The sequence below is a fragment of the Trichoderma atroviride genome, chromosome 5 (genome assembly GCF_020647795.1).
Source record: "Trichoderma atroviride chromosome 5, complete sequence".
Classification (NCBI taxonomy): Eukaryota; Fungi; Ascomycota; class Sordariomycetes; order Hypocreales; family Hypocreaceae; genus Trichoderma; species Trichoderma atroviride.
The window spans coordinates 1,626,770-1,641,562 of NC_089404.1; the positions used below are offsets into that span (position 1 = coordinate 1,626,770).

Sequence of the window (14,793 nt, forward strand, 5' to 3'; positions counted from 1 at the left end):
GGTAAATTCTGCTCTAACCATATCTAGCACTCACCTTGGTCAATTGAGCATGGCAAAACTGGAACTAAGGTGCATAGCACAGGATATGGCATCTCGCATCGACGAATTAGAAATTAAGCACGGTGAGCTTGTAGCCAACCAAGTTCTTGCCTTTTGCTCCAAACTGCACCGGCACAGGAATCTGGGATGCAGGGATCACGTGCCAAGTCGCTGCATCTTGTATCCAATCCCCAGCTGTCGGGCAGCATCTCATGTCCAACTCCATGAACCAACTTTCTACAGGGTAATCCAGTCCGCAAAATGTCAATCAATGGAGAGGATCCGAACCCCCCCACCATCGTCTCAATCCCACTTCGCCCAGTTTGAAAACTTTACTCCCAACGATGCCGCGTCATTCGACGATGAGTTTGGCCGCCTCGCGTCATCCCAGAACTGGGTGCCCGGCTCTCAGCTGTATGCTCGGGAGCGCACCATTGCAATGCGCGAGGAACTCAAGTTGCATTACTTTAGTCAATCACAGCCACTAGACGGCACCGACGAAGAGCTCACCGAAGAAGAGACTCTCAAGGGGTATCAAAGCCTATGCCAGGAGGTCCGCATACCTCCGAGCGACTCCATCGCCGAATGCAAGAAGCACCTGAAGAAGACGCTGGTCAACATTGTAGACCTGATTGACGCGCGACGGACGCGCAAGGAGGTCAAGGTATGGGATGATTTCGAAGCGTTCCGCAGCTACACTCTCCAGGATGAACATAGGATCAATATGCATGAGGCGAAGCAGGACGGGGGGTACCTGGCATCGTTGTTGCGGTACCTCCGAGGTCCGCGACGGCGGAGAAGAGGTGGAAGGGATGGTTCAAGCTCCAGAGTACTTTTAGGGCGGGTAACCAAGAAGAGCTCGGGGTGAAAACAAGTGTCTGTATATACTGGATATACTTGAAGCAAGGACGGGCACATATCGGTGTGCCTGGCACAGGGCGGCTGATGGAGCATCAAAGGAAGCCTCTGGATATGACTGAGTTGCGGGAGCACACTGCAGACGATATATCGAGTCTAATACCCTATGAATCCTAATAGAAGCCACATCATTTACCATGTATGGTTTGGCGGATGGAATTTGAGATCTGGTTAGGAAAAGCAACACTCGACAAACATTGCAACACGGTCTTACGACTATATGTAAAAAGTTACCCGCAGCAGGTAGCATTACATGCTAGCTCAGTATACATGTATCCACTTACAACCAACATCAAGGTCTGCTAGTCATTGTAAGTTGTGAAGCCCAACGTTCAGGCGGTACAAATGCTGATCGCGAGGCGTTAGACAAAAACGAAGAGCGTCAGCCACGAACGCCTCATGTTCAGAGCTATATCTTTATACAAGTCTCCATGAATTAAATATAGTCCATGGAACTTAAAAGGAAAGGCTTGGCACCTAGTGTTTATTCTAATGGAAGTAATAATCTAGTCTAGTACCTAGTGGAAGAGACAGTGTTAACACTAATATAACTAAACTAGGGATATACTATAGCTTCTCTTCTTTTCTTCTAGGCTTTCCTTCCTACTGCTAAGCACTTAAGTAGAATAAAGAGAGAATGAATTAAAGTAAAAAAAATAATAATTAATAGTGTTGCTTTAGTTGTAAACCTGTCACCTTGTGATTAAGCGATATCGCAAGTTATGCAAGGGACCGGCATCTCTTTTCTCAGCTCGGTCATGTAGTGTAATAGTAACTCCACCGTCTTTCCCTCTATGAGCTGCACATGCTCAGAGGATCATCTCAATTGCGACGATAACAGTGCTATAAATGGCGTGGGTAGTCCCAATGTCGGTGGTGCGGGTGGCTATGCCGCAGCCACTACCGTGATTGGGAAGCTAGATTGGAGTGCACCTATACAGACAGCTAGGAGCATTGATCTAGCCACTCAAACTGCTTCTGTTTTTCAGATGCTCGGTGGTAGCAATCAGAATAGTCATATTGCTACGACTACTCCGACTGCGCCAAAGTCGCCCAACCCGGGTGCGGCCAGCAAACACTTTGGCGATGTGCTTGGATAGGAGCTGATACTTGGTCTTGTCGTCCTTGTCTCAGCTGTGCTGGTCCTCTGAGACACTCTAAACGCTGGAAGTCTTGGACACTCGACGGAATCTTACGTCTTTTAACAATCTCTATTGGTACACATTGAATTTGTTCATCTCCTAGAGATGGGTATCCGGGAATCTTGCTTCTCATGTATTTAATCACTTTCTTTCAATGTTTGGCTCCTATTCCAACTTTATCCGAATTAATATTCCTTTTTGACTTGAACCAGGCGAAATGATGTTACGTAGACTTGTAGCATGTGCTATGAATGCATACTTCAAACATAACTTGCTCGAGTTTTCTCCCCAGCGCTTTTCTGTTTCACGCTGGAATCCTACAACATGAAGGCAGCGCTCACTAATTGTGACCCACAAGACTAGATACCGGTCCAGTTCCCATTGGTCCCGTGCCTAGAGAACTGATACAGCCTTGTATTTCTTTATGAGAGATGGATGTATGCACCTCGAATATGGATCATGTTATAAATATAACTAGTCAACAGTGGCTTGACCAGAACGTATTGTGAGCAGACAGGAAACCTCCAGAATCCACGTGCCTTGACGTCGAGCCTTTACTCCTCCCTTTCTTCTTCTTCTTTCCGTACGTATGTTCATGAATCCAGCTTACATGCCTATCCACCGGTTTGTCTGGCTCCTGATGCCAAAGTCCTGCAAACCAACCATGCATCTCCTTCAACCTTGAGAGTACAGGAACTGAACTCTCCAAATCTCCAACACTTTATTGCCGTGAGATGAGAAATACATTTATTATTACTTTATTTTAAGGCCCTCCCCGCATAAATTTGGCCTGTGACGTTTTTGGCGCTTCCCAGGTTCCTTTAGTGGTGGCGTCTGGGGGGAGCGTGCGGCTCTCGCCCTCCCTCAGATCCAACCATCACGGCTCTGTGTGCTTTTCATAGCCATTTGCATGTGATCTTCTAATTAGTCACAGTACGCCAGAAAGCATTTCGATAGTCTCCTAATCACTCTTTCTCGCGCTGCTTGCTGCTGCCGTGATTTCATTCAAGTCATCAGTCTTGGTAGTTTCCCTATTTCTATCGGCTGAGTCCTGTCTTGTAGAATTAGGTAAGGTGGGCCGTATATAATCTCTCTGTCAGAATTTCTCTAATTGCGCCGGAGGGTGACACACCAATTGAACTTGCCCTTGGCCCAATAGAGCGAGGCAAGCCATAGCGTGCTCTAGAGTTTTCATGATGATATGCTAGATGGTCGAAACTACCTGGGAGAATACAAGAGAACCAATTAGCCAGGGGTTGTCACTTAGCCCGCGCTGATTCTGTGACCCAGAATGTTCTTTCCCTACTATGATCGTATCACATATGATACCGCATCCAGGTTTTTGACGTTCGACACTGTAGGGTCCTGACCGGCAGTTGGTGCTCCAGGTCTCCGCGATCGACCAGCCAGCTCAAAGATGGCTTCACTCCGACGCTAGCTTAATTCTTTTTCCACCTCAACACAGGGAGCCAGATAATTGTTTGCAATCAAGTGTCATATCAAAATCTGAGAAACTAGGGCTAGTTGTGGAAACAGGACTGGTTCAGACACTATAATCGTATAGAGCTCTTTCTTCTTTCTCATTGGCCATCTCTTTCTTCTCGCCCCTTCCGGCTATTTTCAATCTAATAGTATCGCCGCTTCTCTTCGAGATATCTTTTTTCAGATGGTAACGTTCTAAAAGTAATCGGCTACTGGGAGACTCTATAGCATCATGATAGTATGCGTCGGATGATATAGATGTCTCTTCCCATTGCGTATTACACTCTGATGCGTGCAAGCAGAGGTGGCGAAAAAACTTGGGCTCTCCAAGTTCTTTATCAGGCCCACCGTCCGCCATGCTTTAGGGTCTTGGGATCAATTCTATGTTTTGATGCCCGTCGCAGTCCTCTCAAGCAGTTTCTTAGTTATAGTTTGATGCTCACTAGGTTTTGATGCTCACTAGGTATAGATTGGCTCTTCCTTAACACATTAGCGTGCAGGTTTCTCGACAAATTGGGTGTGAAATCTGTTTGCTCAGAACCTGTTCAATCCATGAGCGATCACAGTTCTCAGTGCATAGCATGATTTCAATTCCAAGTTAATCACAAGCCCTAGCATACAGATAAATACACAAACATCACTAGAATCATAATAGTAACAGTTTTAAATGTATAATCAATCTGAGTATGATGATAGATTCAATGCTTCGTTTTTTTGCGGGGCCGAAATTCGGTTGAATAAGATTTGAAAAACTCATTCGGTTCAGTGGGATGGGCTCCTGTGACATCATGGAAGGCAGTCGTGGCGATGTAATTCGTCTTTCCCTCTCGGACCAGACTGTAATATTCCAAAATGTATTCTTTTTCTGATTCATCGCTTTCACTCTGAGAGGCAATTACTCTCTTGGCTTCGCTTCTTCTCTGTGTATCAGCGGAAGCTGGTGGCATCAGCAGATAATAACAATTAACTTACTCAGATATATTCTCAAATTCAATCTTCGCTGCCAGCTCCCTGCTGGCTGCTTCGGCTAATTCTTTTCCAGCGCATAAAAGCGGCCCTGGGCATATTTAGCAAGCTACCCATGGTCTTCTATTGGACTGGATTCAATCCACAAGCGCGTTTTACCTGTAACAATCATCATTTGGCCTCGATGCCTATCATCAAAGCCATGCTTGCCTTTGCCAGCGAGAACATGGGCAGCCACATGTGCAACGTCCTAATAGGCTCATTAGTATCTTGATTCGAGAATGGGATAGCTAGCACTCACGCCTAACGCAACAGGGGCAAATTTATGGCTCTCTCCTATCGGCAGGGGGAGCACACCGTCAGCTTTGGCCTGCTCTGAATAGAGCAACAAATTCTCTGCATAAAATCCGGCACTGGAAGCAGTTAATGCCTGTTTACAAACCGGCTGCAACGATGATTAAACACACCGGATCACGCAGGGCGAATGGCCAAGGGGAGTTTCAGAATCTCCCTTGGACGCAAGGACCGCGCTTTCGATGTCGATGAACTCTCTCAAACGAGGCTGTTTCTCGCGGTCCGCATAATCACAGCCCGCAGAGCTGATGAGGAGAACATTGGATACGCCTGCTTTCTTGGCAGCATTTGCAAGTTCCATTGTTATGTCATACTTGTCGCGATGAGCGGGAGGAACTAGACAGATGGTGTCGCATCCAATGTCCTTGAGGGCCTTCACCATAAGGCGTTCGCGGCCCGGCTGATGATGAACAACTTTTCCACCAAGTTCCGTGAGTTCCTGGGCTCGCGCGGCAGACGGATCCAACGCCAAGCCGGTGAGACTGCTGATCTGTCGGGAGAATTTACCCTCCTTCAAGAGAAGCTCAGCTATGAGGAAACCTGTCTGGCCCTCGACGGCCGTGATGCAAATATTTCGAGACATTTCAATGCGAGAATAATTTAATTTAGGTGTATTTAGCATTCACTTTGAAAATAGTGCCTGCTGAATATGGAAGATTCAGTCCTGTGGCACACTCATTTATTTAAACGCTGCTGTCCTTAGTCTTTCGCGTCACCGATGACGATGAGGAAATAGAACAGCCACACTGAAATCTAATGCTCATTGATTTTTTACTGATCTCATACTTCCCAAATGTCTGTCAGGCATCTACGCACAATTTCGTTTCAATGCTCTCACGATGACCATGACGTGCACGTACCCGAAATAGCTCGCACCTTATTACCGGTAGCGTACGGCTCGTCTTAAACTAGATTTGCGAATGAAGAGAGTAAAAAAGCCAAAAAAGCTCTTTTGCAACACTGGCAGAGCTTATTTTGAGGAAGGCGAAAAAATAGGAAGGGCTGACAACGAGTAGTGTGTGCCCCTTAATTAGTATACAGTACGTCGCCCTATGGATCAAGTCTACCTCGTCTTCAACAAAAAGGTCAACAAGAAGTCCCAACTACCTCTGGCTCACATCCCGCTAAATAAATAATTCTTGACCCTCTCGAATTTATATGGCTCCGCCAAAAGCTCGTGGTTGATAGATAACGCAATGATTACCCGTGATGATACATACTGATGTCAATATAGTAAGACTAGCTCCTCTGGTCCCTGCACCCCAGTAAATGAACCACAATCACTTGAAGCAATCCAAGGCATCGCTACACTGCACCAGTCGATCCAAAAATTGTCGTCATCAATCGTCCCGTTTGAGAGATCGTTGGGGGAAGCATAGACTCTGATGCCCCGCATAGAGGTCTATTCACCTTTTGATTGGCCGTGGCTAACATTTCTTGCATCTCCGGCATGCTTCATTTTATAGGTAAAGACAGTAGAGTAGCCCATTGTTCCTTTTGATCCATATAATTGGAGCTTTAGGTCCGGAGGATGTAGGCCTATCTGGCACATGCTCCGGCAGAGCCTCTTGGAGTCGAAGGGAGTTTCCGCCAAACATCTCGAGCTGTCCTTTTCTATGAACTCTGCGGATTTTCTTGATTTCAAATCTTCGTTGCCATCTTTGCAATCTATGATTAACTCTCCACACTATCCACTCAGCCCTCATGGCGCATGAAGCTCAGATGCCTGGCCATGTCGGGCATCCATTGCGTCGGCTACTTCCCGCTACAGAACGCACTCAGATTGGAGTGGCTTCCCTTCGGGATCCTTCGGCAGAGAGCGAATCGAGGCTCAGAATCAGGTCGGCTTGTAATGCCTGTCGCACGCGAAAATCCAAGGTCAGAGGCTTTGCGTTGGACTGTTACAGGCCTCCAGTACTTTGTTAACAATGTGATGCATTTATAGTGTAGTGCGGAGCGACCAAAATGTGCTGCTTGCATCTCCCAAAAGACCCATTGCGAGTATAACACTGCCAACACGGATGAAACGCATTCTCACGCTCTCAAACGAAAGTACGACGTGTTGACTCAACGAAAGACGAACTACGAAGAGCTATATGAACTGCTTCAAACCCGTCCTCCAGAGGAAGCCGCTGAAGTCTATACACGCATAAGAGCTGGCGCTGATGCAGGGTTCCTTCTCAGGCATATACAGGACGGAAGTCTTCTTCTGCAGATGAGGATGGTGCCCGAGAGTCGCTATCGCTATCGATTCCCCTATATAGACGAGATGCCGGCATTCTTACTGTATCCAGAAAATCCATACCTCGATTCATTGCTATATGAATGTACTCTTAGGGACCGAATACCTCTCGTTTCGCAAGCAATGGCACCAGCATCATCTTCAGCGCCCGGTGGAGATGAACACCAAGGCGCCTACCTCAAGCCTTTTCATGCAGCGGAAGTTGTGGATCCAAAGTTGGAATTGATTAAGCCGTCTGCTTGGACTTCTGTTTGCTCTGATGATGGGCTGATGCGAAAACTCTTTGATATTTACTTTCTCCAAGAATATCATGCGGCTCCATTTTTCCACAAGGACTATTTTCTTGAAGACATGATTGATAAAAGACATGACTTCTGTTCTTCTTTATTGGTCAACGCCATATTGGCCATGGCTTGCGTTAGTTCTCTTTGTGGCTAGGTAATCAGTCGGCAGCTTGCTAAATATGTCTTAGCATTCCGATCATTCCAATCCGAACCGTGCAGAGTTCTGGAACCCGAATAACAGAGCCTATCGATTTCTTGCCGAAACCCGTCGCTTATGGGAACTGGAAGCGAGAGAACCGAATCTTATGACCGTTCAGGCCACCCTTATCCTCCATATTGTCTATAACATGAATGGGACAGATGAGCTTGGTTACCGTTACCTTGAACAGGCAGTAGAGATGGCTAATAGTCTCGATCTGTTCAAGTCATCCGCTATAGCGAGCAGAAAGAAACGCAATGCCCGAGAGTTGACTGCTTGGGTTTTGCATGGTTGGCAAGGGTATATCTAAATTTGCTCGCAACATGTTTCATGTCTCTAATTTACACATTCATTCATAGTGTTATGGCTTATATGCATCAGCGCTTACCTTTATGCCAGAATGCGCCTGAATCGTCTCTGCCAGATCCGTTCGAGCATCCCCAGTGGTATGGAGAGGTTAGGTTCAAGTTCCCGTGTGCTCCAACCATATTTAGCACTCATCTCAGTCAATTCACCTGGGCAAAAATAGAATTGTGGTGCATAGCACGGGATATGGCATCTCAAATCAAGGAGTTAAAAGCTAGGCACGTTGAGCTTTTGGCCAACCAAGTTTTAGCATTCTGTATTAAACTGGTACACTGGTACAGGAATCTTCCGCGGTGCATGAGGCCGGATCGAATCGTTACCCCATATCAGCTACAGCTTCAGTGAGTATCAATGGAGCTTACATCTGCGTGACTTCTGGTTACTAAGTATTTTGCAGCATGCAATTCCATAATTACATAATCAATCTCCTCGAAGAACCAATGGTTACCAGGCTAGACAACCCGCAATTCATCGACATCTTCTCTCAGTCCCTTGGGCAAAAGCCTCGGGAGCTTCTCTCTAGTTCGAAACTTTTATTCGAGACAGTAATTCGCTTATACTACCTCCGCCATGGCTTTGAAGCATTGGACTACTTCATGGTCCAATATCTCAGCATGCTTGCCTTTATGGCTCATGGTGCTATTCATGCAAGCATGCAAAAGACGACGCTACAGGCGCTACAGTCAACCATTTTACTCGCCACCATGGGTCTCCGCGATCAAAGCGCTTCCTCTTACACGGGCCGGATGGTGTTCAAAGTAGTCCATAGTGGAATGAGGCCAGAGGAGATTGAGCTGATAGATCGATTTACAGGGCAGGGCCGACATATAGAGAATCAGCCACCGCCAGGCTGGCGAGCTATATCTTCATGGGGATTGGATTTTGGCAGCATCGCTGCTGATCGCGCAGCCTCTAATCTCGGTAAGCTTTTTGAAGAAGCTAGAATCAGTGAATCAGCTGAGCACGATGACTAGGATGAAATGTGTTCGCCGAAAGCACGCTCTAATGTTCTATATAAGTCATCATACAGCGCTTTGTTTTTCTTTCATATATAGCGACATGCATATGCAACTCATGATAACGTATCTGATCCAGGCAAGAATGAGCAAGAAGTATATCTTGGTCTGTTTTTCATGTGGTATGTCTTGGATATATCTGGTAGTGATCTATGCCTTCAGTACCGGTCCGACTGCCAATAGCAAGGCGCGGTTCATATGTGGTACGAGTCCCATGTGACAAGACAAAGTCTAGACCGCCAAGCCTACTTGGACAATTCTGTCATTGAAATGGCGTTTAAGATTGTCAATGGTCAATAGCCAGTATGGAATAGGTCTTCGGAGAGGCAATTGCCATGCCAAGGATACACACAATGATGCAACACGAGACAGCATCAATAGCCGACTGTCAACTCACGACAAACGGCTAAGAAAAGTGATACTTTACGCCATATCCGGCCCGCCCTTAACTATAGTCTCACACAACTTACCCTGATCCTGGCTTCCTTCTTCCCCGCGATTCATGTCTCATGCTTATTTTCTAGGGCAAAACGACAAAATGGTGGAGGTGGCGACTCTCGCCCCCCGGAATACCCGCCGAGCTATGCCGGCTTAGACCTGGAGTCGTCTCCATCCCGGCTATTGAAACTCAGCTCATGTTTAGCTCATCGGCAAATGAAAAAATGAAGGGCTCAGCGCAGCCAAAGAGTTCAATGGAAAGCGTCGGCTTTTGCTTTCCCCAGACTGATGGAAAAAAAGTGAAGAACAAAGGTTGAGCTATTGGCGCAAGGGTTGACTCGAGTTTCTCACGCCATGTGGGACCGGCTCAACCACTATCGTCCAACTCTGTTGTGAAGAAAACAACTCCACGCTTTATAAAAAGGATCCATCACCTCCGCACATTTGATCCGATCTGAATCCGGGGAATGTCAGGATCGAGTTCATCTCACGTGCGGTGTTTTGATCTTGTCTCCATCTCAATCCTAGTCACATTGTCATTATTATAGAGAGAGAGAGACTGCCGCCTTTCACAGTCACAATGGCTCTCGCAGACTCAAAGCCAAACTCCACCCACGAGGAACATAAAGGAGGCAGCATGGACATTGACGGCGGCAAAACACAAGTCAAGCATGGAGATCGGGCTTTGGCTCTCATCGGCAACGAGCAAGTCGAGCTCACCGAGGAAGACAGCCGTCGCATCTGCCGCAAGACGGATCGAGTCATCCTCGCCATCTTAGTCTGGGTCTATTTCCTGCAGATTCTCGATAAATCCGTCCTCGGCTATGGCGCTACATATGGGTTGAAGACGGACACAAACTTGTCCGGCAACGAGTATTCTCTTGTTGGCTCAATTGCTCCCATTGCGCAGTTGGCATGGCAGCCCTTTTCATCCTATCTCATCGTCAAAGTCCCGCACCGTATCCTGATGCCGTGCCTTATCCTTGGCTGGGGCATTGCACAAGCCTCAATGGCTGCTTGCCACAACTTTAGCAGCTTGATGGCCGCGCGTTTCTTCCTTGGTCTCTTCGAAGCCGGTTGCCTGCCGCTATTCAGTCTCATCACGAGTCAATGGTACAGACGCGCTGAGCAACCGATTCGAGTTGCAGCATGGTACGGCACCAACGGAGCTGCCACCATTGTCGCAGCTGCTCTATCCTATGGACTGGGACATATTCAGTCCGATGTTCTTCGAGAGTGGCAAATGTATGTATCCCTACAACTTGATCCCAATCTTCTATGCCCTAGTCATAAAGACAACATACTAATATGATCTACTGTAGCATCTTCCTCTTTGTCGGTCTCGTCACCATAATCTCCTCCCCCTTCGTCTACTGGAAACTCGAAAACGACATCCCATCCGCCCGATTCCTCACAGAACAAGAAAAGGCCCAGGCCATCGAGAGACTGCGCGCCAACCAAACAGGAACTGGAAGCCGAGAGTTCAAGTGGCGACAGCTCCTCGAGGCCGCCCTGGAACCAAAGACATACCTCTGGATCGCCATGGCCATGCTGCTCAACGTCGGCGCCAGCGTAACCAACACCTTTGGACCGCTTATCCTAAACGGCCTTGTTTCAGACAAATACATGACCAGCCTGTTGAACATGCCCTTTGGCGCTCTACAAGTCATTGTCATCTTGCTGGCCAGTTTCCTCGCCCAAAAGGCACGCGTCAAGGGCGCCATCCTCATGTTCTTCATGATCCCCGTCGTTGCCGGCCTCGCCGTCCTCTACTCCGTGCCTCGCGACAACTCCGCCAAGGCCGCTCTCCTCGTGGGCTACTACCTGCTGGCCTTCCTCTTCGGCGGCAACCCCCTAATCGTCACCTGGATCGTCGGCAACACCGCCGGCACAACCAAGAAATCCGCCATCATGAGCGTCTACAACGCCGCCAGCGCAGCCGGCAACATCGTCGGGCCTCTGCTCTTCAACGCCAATGACGCGCCTGCCTACAAGCCCGGTCTGCGCGCCTGTTTGGCCATCTTTGTGGCGCTCGTGGCTGTGGTCGCGATCCAGTGGGCTAATCTCATTGTGCTGAACAAGCTACAGTCGAAGAAGCGTGTGCGCAACGGGAAGAAGGCGGTTGTTGTCGATCACTCTATGGATGCGACATATCGGGCCATGGATGATAGTAACGATGAAGAAGTTGTTGTTGCAGATGGAAATGCAGCCGGTAATACAGAGCACGTGGGAGACGCGAGGCTCGGAGAGCAAGCGTTTTTGGATCTCACGGATCGTGAGAATGACGAGTTTGTGTATATTTATTAAGCGAGGCTGTAGTTTATGTTATTGTCATGATTAGGCAAACTTTGCATTGGAATATTAGATACCCAAATGAAAACACTCAAACATTATGCATATACGCTTTGTTATACACTCGACAAGTATGCCAAAAATTCCCGTAAGATTCAATATCCAGCACTATCTCTTCATTTAGTAGAGACTGCGACTTATTGCATTATCCTTACAATAACAGACTTGCCCAAAATTAATACTCAAAAAATTATATCATGCCCGGCCCACCTCGTGTCAAACTGCGGCTGCACTACAAGATCGTCCAGTCCACCGGAGCTATGTTCCCAATCAAATTCCCCCCCCAGCAAGCATCCCGTCTGTCATGGATATTGTTGAATTACCCGCAATAAACTGCCCAAGTGAATCCAGATCTCTCCACGAAAACCCGCTCAATGGATCCATGTCCATGGCCGCTTTGCCAGTAGGCAGCAGGGGAATGCCTTCTTGCGCTCGGATGTCGTCCATTGTCGGCGTTGGCGGTTCAGTCAAGGGATCGCGGCGAGCAGCAGCAGATTTGTTTGGCTGCTTTGTGCTGGATTTCCTCCAAAGAAGGCGGAGCGACGTTGCATATCGCCTTCCAAGACTTTGTGGGTTGTCCGACGTTTTCTGTAGCTGTGTAATAGTACCATGGATTGCACGACGGACTCCGCGATCGCTACCCTCGCTGCTAATGGCACCCGCCATTCTTGCCTAAATCATTGATTAGCATCATTCTAAATAGACGCGCACATGGTTCATCAAAGGGCAGCATACCTTGAATAAAAAGACGGCGGCATAGATCACGTAGAGACAGTATTTGAGCGGCATGCATTTTAGGCCGGCCACAGGGTCGATGAAGCTGTTCAAGATGCTGAGAAGCGAGTTTGCAGCATCGATGGACTCATATATGAATCGGGCGTCTGGCTTCCCAGCAACATTGGAAAACAGTGGCCCACTAGCTTTACCAGGGCCTGCTTGCGCATTGCGGGCTGCGGCCCGGTTCAAGTTGGCTTGAAAGGCGAAGGCGTTGATGTAGAGTCTTAGGAACTCAAAAGACAGCACCAATGAGGCTTTCACGGGAGGCGTGACTATAAAATGTTAGCTGACGCTGCCAAAAGGGGCAACAGAACGAAAGAGATAGTCAACATACAGCTATGGTTCGCCCATGAAAGCTTCCATTTCCGCACCATGGAAGCAAAATCATCCTACACAAGGACGTTAGAAAATGATCAACTGGTGTATAACAGCTTGGCACCTACAATGTATCTGACGTATTCCCCGCCAATGTACAGCTGCTGCCGGTGACTCGTTGACGAATACAAAATGTCGTGAGCATTGCTGATCAGCTGGGTAAGTTCAAGGTGGGCTTGAAACAACAGGCCCATGTTGTCTGGGCCAAGCGCCTGCTCTTGCAACGTTGGAAAGTCTGCAGCCCGTAGATGAAGAGCTGGGCCGGGCCCGCGAGACCAAAAGCCTTTTCCAAGTCGGATTGAGACTTGTCGGTCGCACATGTAACACGCTGTATCGTTGTTAATGTCCGAGGGCTACAGAGACATTTTCCTTGCTCAACTTCACATACCTGCCCAAACAACCCGTTTCCTACTCATTTCCGCTGAAAGTTTCCCTTCATCCGGTAATAGCGCGGACTGCTCAAGCCTTTGCAGGTATCCTAGCCTTACAGCCAAGCCTACAAGCATCCAAGCACCGTGGTCTTCTTGACCACACCCAATGGAGGAATTCTCCTGCGGGCGTTGTGGCGCCCATTCTGCAAGAATAAGAAGCGCCTCTACAGAGCCAACAGAATTGGATCCGGCATATATAAAATTCGACAGGAAGGTTTCGATGTGGCGAGAGCACGCGTCGTACACTCTAAACCAGGCCGGGTCGTCTTTTGAAGCAACGGTAAGGATTGCTGTCAAGAGATGGGGTTCCTTGGCTGCCCATTCCGATATTGAGCCCTTGAATATGGCGCTATGAGCAACCGGAAAGAATGGATGAAAGTTTTCATGATATCTAGGTAGGAAGCCATTAGACTCGGTACATATGCTCATGGATGTCTGCGCCGAGTTACCTTTTGACAAGATATGACGCCTCGGACGGCGTTATTATGCCATCATCCAGCGGAGGATAGTAGCTGGCAGCCGATCTACCGACGATTTGTGGCATGCCGTCCACTGCAAGTCTACTATTAGAGCCGGCTTGGCCCGCCAGCGCATTTCGCTGCCTATCAGGATCCAGGTCGGCAACCTGGGCGAGAAGGTCGAGGGCATCTGAGGGGTTCAAAAGATCGGTATTGGCAATGTGGCCTTCCAATCCGTCCGAACTCGTTCTCGATTCTGCAATCTCACGAGTGGAACCCCCCTCGTCAGGCCAGTTGCCGGTCTGCTGCGACGACGAAAGCCATGCTCGCATATCATCCGCGCCGCCTGGATGCTGGTCGGGGCGAGCATGACTTGCGTGTTGGCCGCTATAATCTTCATTATCATCGTCGTCGTCGTCGTCGTCGTCGTCTTCGTCATTGTGCGTCGTGTTTGCCGGGTCATGGCCTTCGCTGTTGCGGCTGGGCGTCTGAATCATGGAATTGCGAACGCCCTTGATGCGGCGCCCACCACGCCTCGACTTTGTCAAGACGCATTCCAGCTGGTGTTCGACACATCGACGGCATGGAGGCACGCCCGACACTCCCGCAGAATCGCTGCTCCCCCCAATAAGCGTCAGTAAGCGAGGCTGTCCCGGGGTCTTCTCTGCTCACAGATCACATCTCGTCTTGCGCGTGCGACACGATAGACAGGCACGAGAGACCCGCCGGGCCTTTGATCGAGCCATGGCAGCGGTCGGCATCTGTTCTGGGTGCAACTCCATCGGCTATAGCGAGATTTGGCAATTAAAAGCGATTGCATGAACTGGAATCCAGTGCAAGGTTGAGAGCAAACGCCGCAGCTCGAGTTTGCGGGGGTGGAGCTGGGGACAGTAGCCGGATAATCTGGGGCCGACGCGGCTAATGGGCAAATGCCGCGGCAAATGGCCGGAACCC

The 14,793-nt window shown here is 48.6% G+C and overlaps 5 protein-coding genes across 5 annotated transcripts; 3 read left to right on the plus strand and 2 right to left on the minus strand.

The window, feature by feature from the left end:
• Positions 1-261: 261 nt before the first annotated feature.
• On the plus strand, positions 262-1,095 carry TrAtP1_009753 (uncharacterized protein). The gene has a single exon (XM_014091180.2). It carries the CDS (start codon positions 311-313, stop codon positions 905-907), a length of 597 nt encoding a protein of 198 aa, XP_013946655.2. The 5' UTR covers positions 262-310; the 3' UTR covers positions 908-1,095.
• Positions 1,096-5,004: 3,909 nt separating this feature from the next.
• On the minus strand, positions 5,005-5,484 carry TrAtP1_009754 (uncharacterized protein; the record flags this gene model as incomplete). The annotated part of the gene is made up of 1 exon (XM_014091179.2): positions 5,005-5,484. One exon carries the CDS (start codon positions 5,482-5,484, stop codon positions 5,005-5,007), a length of 480 nt encoding a protein of 159 aa, XP_013946654.2.
• Positions 5,485-8,432: 2,948 nt separating this feature from the next.
• TrAtP1_009755 (uncharacterized protein) lies at positions 8,433-8,966 on the plus strand (the record flags this gene model as incomplete). The annotated part of the gene is made up of 1 exon (XM_014091178.2): positions 8,433-8,966. The coding sequence occupies one exon, from the start codon at positions 8,433-8,435 to the stop codon at positions 8,964-8,966; it is 534 nt and encodes a 177-aa protein (XP_013946653.2).
• A 760-nt stretch (positions 8,967-9,726) lies between these two features.
• Positions 9,727-11,753, plus strand: TrAtP1_009756 (uncharacterized protein; the record flags this gene model as incomplete). The annotated part of the gene is made up of 2 exons (XM_066114412.1): positions 9,727-10,691; positions 10,769-11,753. Exons 1-2 carry the CDS (start codon positions 10,027-10,029, stop codon positions 11,751-11,753), a joined length of 1,650 nt encoding a protein of 549 aa, XP_065970508.1. The 5' UTR covers positions 9,727-10,026.
• Positions 11,754-11,812: 59 nt separating this feature from the next.
• On the minus strand, positions 11,813-14,697 carry TrAtP1_009757 (uncharacterized protein). The gene is made up of 7 exons (XM_066114413.1): positions 14,512-14,697; positions 13,831-14,454; positions 13,339-13,772; positions 13,019-13,278; positions 12,910-12,964; positions 12,534-12,847; positions 11,813-12,470 (listed from the first exon to the last, which is right to left on the minus strand). Exons 1-7 carry the CDS (start codon positions 14,619-14,621, stop codon positions 12,069-12,071), a joined length of 2,199 nt encoding a protein of 732 aa, XP_065970509.1. The 5' UTR covers positions 14,622-14,697; the 3' UTR covers positions 11,813-12,068.
• Positions 14,698-14,793: the final 96 nt, after the last annotated feature.

Bases quoted from the DNA above. Each gene is read 5' to 3' on its own strand.
- TrAtP1_009753 (XM_014091180.2), top strand. From the start codon at position 311: ATGGAGAGGATCCGAACCCCCCCACCATCGTCTCAATCCCACTTCGCC.
- TrAtP1_009757 (XM_066114413.1), bottom strand. From the start codon at position 14,621: ATGGAGTTGCACCCAGAACAGATGCCGACCGCTGCCATGGCTCGATCA. The intron at 13,773-13,830 runs GTAACTCGGCGC...CTTCCTACCTAG, and splicing joins GCGTCATATCTTGTCAAAAG to ATATCATGAAAACTTTCATC. The intron at 12,965-13,018 runs GTAGGTGCCAAG...GTCCTTGTGTAG, and splicing joins GGGAATACGTCAGATACATT to GATGATTTTGCTTCCATGGT.